Genomic DNA, 6540 nt, shown 5'->3' with positions numbered 1-6540 from the left:
AATTGAAAATAAAACTGAGCACGTAAAATAATAACAAAAAACCCACCTGTCATGAGCATCAATTATTCAACATTTTGTTATAAGCGCGCACCCTTATTTTTTAGGGTTATTATCAGCATCTATCAAAAATACTTTATACGTAACCAACATGCAAAAAACAAACATACACGATTATCTATAAGCACATACACACAACAGGCCTTACCCTTACACAGGGTAGCCACATTGTATTCGTTTTCGATGAGCTCCTTCAATTGGGTCAAACCCATGATCTCTACCCAAACTCAAAAGCCGAGTTGACCACTCGCCAACCCACACCAAGGACCGAGCTATTCTCAAGATAAGCCGTTGACCGAGCCCCTGTCCAGCATAATTATCATGCTTTTTAAAATACAAAAGAGTGAGAAGAATATATCCTGATCCCAATTTTTCCAATTGAATCAAACAACTCTTACTTTTAATTTGTAGTAGGGATAGTCTAACAAATAATTGTAAAACTATATTAATCCCTCCATTTCATTTTATCTTTGTCTCTAATGTTGTTCACATATATTAAAAAAAAATATTGAATAGATCTTCTATTATGCAATTTGTTACTCACCAATAATTATTAAACAATATTCTTTAAAACTAAAACATATTTTTTAACTAAAACTAAAACTAAAACATTGTTACGCACTATGGCCTATGTAGAAATTCCTCACCAATATATAATCTAATATCGCTCATTTGTAGTCATTTGCTCATCTAGTTTAGCTAAAAAATCTATTGAGTCTTATGGCTTTAACTGGTAATTTTACTAACACCTTTGTAAAAGTTGTAAAATGTGGATATTCAACCTGTGCATCTAACTACGGTAGAAGTTTGTGATCTTGGTCAATTAATATTTAGTAGTTTTGTTGCTTTAATTATACAAATAATTAGGTCCTAATCATTGCTTCTAAGAAATTTTTGTACAAAAAAGCAAATAAAATTTAATTAATGGATAAATGATAAAATGAGTAAATAACCAAATGTTCTTAGTTTCAAAACCTATGATATTTTACGGAGTTTTCAAACCCATGATATTTTACTAGGATTTTGAAACCCATGACATTTTACAGAGGTTTTGAAACCTATGGTATTTTACGGAGGTTTTGAAACTCATGGTATTTTATAGAGGTCTTAAAACCCATGGTATTTTACAGTGGTCTAAAAACCCATGGTATTTTAGGAGATTTTGAAATTCATGGTATTTTACGAATGTTCTTAAACCCATGGTATTTAACAAACATTTTGAAAGACTTTTTCTATGGTTTAAAAAAAACAGAGATGATTTAGTGGGGAAAACTACAATCCTGAGTAAATGACTTAACAGAGGTTTTAACCCTTGGTAATGTAAAAATAAACCCCCGTCAAAATGATTTTTCTTGTAGTATTAAACGATCTATATAAAATTTTAGGTGAAAAAGACAATACTTAAACAAAAATACTCTTATTTATTACAGAAAATACAAATCTATATTAAAAACAAAAATTAAAAACAAAGGAAACATTTATGAGATACAACTAGTCTAGAAAATCATGAAGAACACACAAATTATCATTCTTCATCCCATAGAGACAAAACAACAACCATGCATCAAAGGCAATGAGTGGTAACAACAATTAGTGATGATAACACAATATGACCACAAAGAGCTTTCCAAGTTGTCTAATAAAGAATAACTAGCAAAAGAGAATGAAAATAAACTATTTTGTTAGAAATTTAAAATCACTTTTGACCACAATAACGACAGTTTTACTATCATCAAATGTGTGTTACTCCCACCTTAAATTGATTACCAAATTGTCATTAATCTTTGGATCATGGTTAATCAATAATCATCATAAAAATTGGATAAATGATGACTATATCGGTCAGTATCGGATGAGTCAGTCACTCGGCTTTGGTGACCAACCGACCGTGTCGAAGTACACTTCAAGGCACTTAATAAATGACAACAACGATAGTTACCAGAGTACTTTGTGAGTCATAATCACGTCCCAAATTATGTGGGAAATATCTCTGAGAAATCAACTAAATACTAATGTTAAATACTGAAAGGTATTAAAGATATTCTTCAGCTATACCAACATACCTATATACCAGTATCTCCCTATAAATCAGGGATCACGATACGCATCAGTGGATAACTGATATTCAACCCATCACAACAAGGTCACATGACCAACACTATAAATAAACCTTTTGCAAAGGTGTAAGGTACACTTTAATCCGTTTACAAATATACACTCTTTACACAGAGTATTTACTTGATCGTCGGAGTACCTTTTTCAGGTCAACCCCGGCCGAACACCAACCATTGAGGAAGGAGACTTGAAGGAAGGAACGAGGAGATCATTAACACGTTAGCAATTGTACAACTAGTTTCAAATATTATTTAGGTCTTATTTACCTATATAGGTACAATGACAATTAACTTAGAACCATTATCATTTTTTTTTATTTCAATACACAATTAATCTTAAAGATGTCACAATCATCTTTTTGGAAGATGGTTCTCTTTTAAGGACAAGAAGAGATAATTCTTGAACAAGTGAACTCAAATTTTTTGTAAGCTACCTCTATTAGTTGGCTACGGTAGCGTTTGTCCTTGGCACTTAATTATTAGTCACTCGCAAACAAGAAATCACCGTGACTTTATTGGTATTATAGTATGGAAGAGATTCTTGTAGATGAAGCAAGTGATAATTGTTAAACAAATTTTGTATTTTACTTCCTCCCAAATCAAGAGATTAAGTTGTGATGGGGTCTCGTATTTAAGTTAAACCTCGTATTTAAGTTAAACCTCGTATTTAAGTTAAACCTTTTTCTGTGACGAAATGTTTTAGTTAAACTTGGTGGCTATATGGATGCACTAAGGTTTAAGAAGTAAACGCCTCAAAGTCATTGTTGGAACAGAACCTGTATCTTTTCAATATATTAATACATGATGGTTCCTTTATAAAATGCACAATGACAAGACATTTCACCGGAAGAAACTGATGTTGAGAGAAAGGAAGTACGGAAGGGGCGAGGAAATGTTAGCAGTGAAACACATTTCAATATATTAATATTTTATTTATTTTTATTTTTATTTTTAAATTTAAAATATTATTATATTACTATAAGTATTTGTTAAATTAATGTTGTTTTAGTGTTATATTACAAAGTTAACTGTGCTTTTTGAAATGCCCAAACAAACAAAATTCTATGAAAAAGTTTATTTTGACACCGAAACACACATTTCTTAACAATTATAATAATGTTTTAAATTAAAAATAAAATAAAAATAATAATTTATTAATATGTAAAGTGTATATATCTTACTGTATATGTACCACCCAAATTTTATTTAGGAAAAGATTTCTTTAAAAAAAAAATAATATATATATATATACTTAACAAGCATTATAATAATATAATAATAGTTTAAATTAAAAAGTAAATACAATGTAATTAAAATATTAATTTATTACTGTATGATATCATAACCTTCTATTTACAGAATTTCTCATCGAAAGATGGTACAAATTTTATTCGATAACTTAGGGAAATTACAGTTGAGTGACACCAGAGAAGCAATAGCCACGATGCCCAATTCCACGACAGTGCTTATTAATGGGCACACAGAATACAAAACACATAGGAAAGAGAAATATACAGCGATTAATAACATGAAACCGACCAAATAGTCTACCACAATTAAGACGATGATATCTCACTCTATCACAATCTCAGACGATGCGGTTTGAGAGTCTTGTAAGTCACCGGCGCAGAAGTTGAACCAGTGGTTTCGGAACTGGGGTTTCCCCTACACGGCACATAGTAGAAAGAACTCGGATTCGGACACGTCGTTTTCCTCTTGTAAAACTGGGAGCATTCATAGGGCGACCTTTGGTTTGGGAGCCCCCGGATGCAATTCTTTGAGACATCCAAAACCTTGGACTTGATCAAACTCCAGCAGGAGGGGCCAACGTCGTTGAAATAATTGTCGGCCAAGGAAAGATTACCATTGTTGCGGAGAGAAGAAATTTGACAAACATTGTCGGGAACACAGCCGTAGAATTTGTTTTGCGCCAAATTGAGATACTGAATGCTCTTCAAGCACCCGAAGGAGTGGGGAATTGGGCCGGTGAGTAAATTTTTACTCACATCAAACACGACAGCTCTTTTTAGGTTTCCAATTTCAACGGGCAAGCAGCCGTCAAACTTGTTCCCGAGGAAGAGAACTTCGGTAAGGTTGGGTGCGTAACCGACGCTCTTTGGAATGGGGCCGGTGAGGTTGTTGTTGGCGAAAGTGAGGTAGCGGGCCGGTGTGTAGCCGAAATTCTGGGGGAGACACTGTGTGAATTGGTTGTTGTTGATGAAGATGACGTCGAGATCCTTCAGGAAGAGTTGGGGGGGAATTGGGCCGGTGAGTTGATTGAAGCGGAGGTCAAGGAAGACTAGCACTTTTGACGTAATCGCGTCGATGGGAAACTGGCCTTTGATTTTGTTGTTACTGAGATCGAGCTCGAAGAAGAAGGGGAATTTGGTGATATCCGTGGGGACCGAGCCGGCGAAGCTGTTAGAGTTGACGTGGAAGAATGTTAACTCGGGTATTTGGTTCACGCCCAAGAGAGATGAGACGGGCAAAGGGCACCCGTTTTGACCCGTCACTCTTGCTCCATTTAAGTCCAGTCCTGCAACTGCTCGCTCTTCTGAGTTTGGATATGAGGCACATCGTACCCCTCTGAAGTCACACGTGTCAGTGTTCTCGTTCCAGTTTTGCGTGTAACATGTCGGGTCAAGAATGAGGGTTTTGAAATTGAGAAGCACGCGACGAGCTCTCTCTAAACGGCTAAGCGGTTTAGGTGGGGGAGGTGGGCATGGAGTTTCAGGGGAGGGAACAGGGTAAGGAGCAGGGGAACCTCCACCACCTATTATAATTTCTAATGTTTCTCTTTTCTCTGCTTCCCCTAATGCTTCGCTCTCGGATTTTGCCACCTCTTGTGCTACCCCTTGAGAAAAATAAAGGTGAAGTAGGAGTGAGGAGAGTAAAAAGAATGAGAAAATGGTCTTGGTCGTTGTTTCCATCTTGGTGATTGAGGAGGAAAGCAAGGTTTTGCTACTCTTATATAGTGTGTTGCTGAAGATATTGGCAGAGAAAAGTCAAGAGGCTTGAATTGGATGGCGGCCAAGATATGCTGCACTCTCGTGAGAAGCTGTTTGGCTTTCTTTTTCTAAGAAAAGACAGTGATTTGTTGTGTTCTGCTGGGAAGCCAACTTGACACGTTCTCCACCTTCTTTTACCCAAATACTTCCAAAGTTGAAATGAACAGGACACCCACCATACACTCATTTTTTCTTTTTCGAATATTTTTGTTGTAAGTTATGCTGTTTATAAGGGTATAAATATGTATTTATTACAAATATTCAATCCTTGGTCATCTTAGCTATTGCTCTATCACACATTCTACATAACATATTTAGATGTAAGTTACGTTATTAGCAAGTAGTGCTATTAATTAATTCAAAAGTTTTAGGTTTATAAAAACCAAAAAAACAACAAAAGTATTATTGAAGGAGTAAAACCAAAATCATATGTATGGGTCAACTAAAATATTAAATCTTAATTACGCAATAAATTCACACCATTATTCGTATAACATTACTCTATCCCTTCTTTTCTCTTTATATCATACCAATCATCTTATCAAAGGGTTCTCTTTTCTTATCCATTTTTTTTTATTGTGCACTATTTTGTTTATTTAAAGTTAGGCATGTTTGCATAGGGTGAATATTAAATAATATTAGATAACAGTTAAAAGTGTATGCAATCATTATATTTATTAAAATTAGTTGTGTGGGTAAAATTGTGTCAAATTCATCAACACTAAGATTATCATATAAACATTTGCCTAAAAATTCATCATTTCATAGAGCTTATAATTGTAAATGTGTCGTGTCATTTTCATAGTGATAATATTGATTGTTATATGCTTTATATTAATATAAATGTTATTTATACATAATTTTATCTTTGTGATTCTAACTTTGACAATTTCATATTCATTTTTGTCTTAATTAAAAGTGTTAAACACACCTGAATAGTGGTAAGATTTTAATAGTGACACAATATACTCCATTTTAATATATCCATATCTAAAAAATGTCACCATTTAATTAATCATTAGGGACATGGTTAACTGGATGCTTTCATTAATTTCGTCCGTACAACCTCTAATGTATAGTATTCGCATTAAGGTACTTTCTCCTCACTCCCGTGTCTTCAAGCTCTTTTTAAGTTCTTTAGGTCAAATAATGGAATGGTTGGGAGGCATTTTGCATGAGACATTTTGATAAAAAAAAATTTCTAAAATAGCAAATTGTACTGGACAAGAGTGATCCTCTGCTCAGAACTTCGGTCTAAGTATTTAGGCATGGTCAATTTGACTTTGGTCCCAAAAGAGAGTTATAGACTCAGTCTATTTTCGTAGGTAAGCCCGGTGGAGAATAATTAAAATAGAGAAAAT

At 34.1% G+C, this 6540-nt stretch overlaps 1 protein-coding gene across 1 annotated transcript; it reads right to left on the bottom strand.

Annotated features, from left to right (window-relative positions):
- Positions 1-3532: 3532 nt before the first annotated feature.
- Positions 3533-5471, bottom strand: LOC137810809 (uncharacterized protein At4g06744-like). Its single transcript, XM_068612261.1, has one exon. The coding sequence runs from the start codon at positions 5099-5101 to the stop codon at positions 3752-3754; it is 1350 nt and encodes a 449-aa protein (XP_068468362.1). The 5' UTR covers positions 5102-5471; the 3' UTR covers positions 3533-3751.
- Between the last annotated feature and the right edge of the window lie 1069 nt (positions 5472-6540).

Source organism: Phaseolus vulgaris, chromosome 2, assembly GCF_000499845.2.
Source record: "Phaseolus vulgaris cultivar G19833 chromosome 2, P. vulgaris v2.0, whole genome shotgun sequence".
In the NCBI taxonomy this organism is placed as follows: domain Eukaryota; kingdom Viridiplantae; phylum Streptophyta; class Magnoliopsida; order Fabales; family Fabaceae; genus Phaseolus; species Phaseolus vulgaris.
This window is presented reverse-complemented; position numbering and strand designations above follow the sequence as displayed.

Bases quoted from the DNA above. Each gene is read 5' to 3' on its own strand.
- LOC137810809 (XM_068612261.1), bottom strand. From the start codon at position 5,101: ATGGAAACAACGACCAAGACCATTTTCTCATTCTTTTTACTCTCCTCA.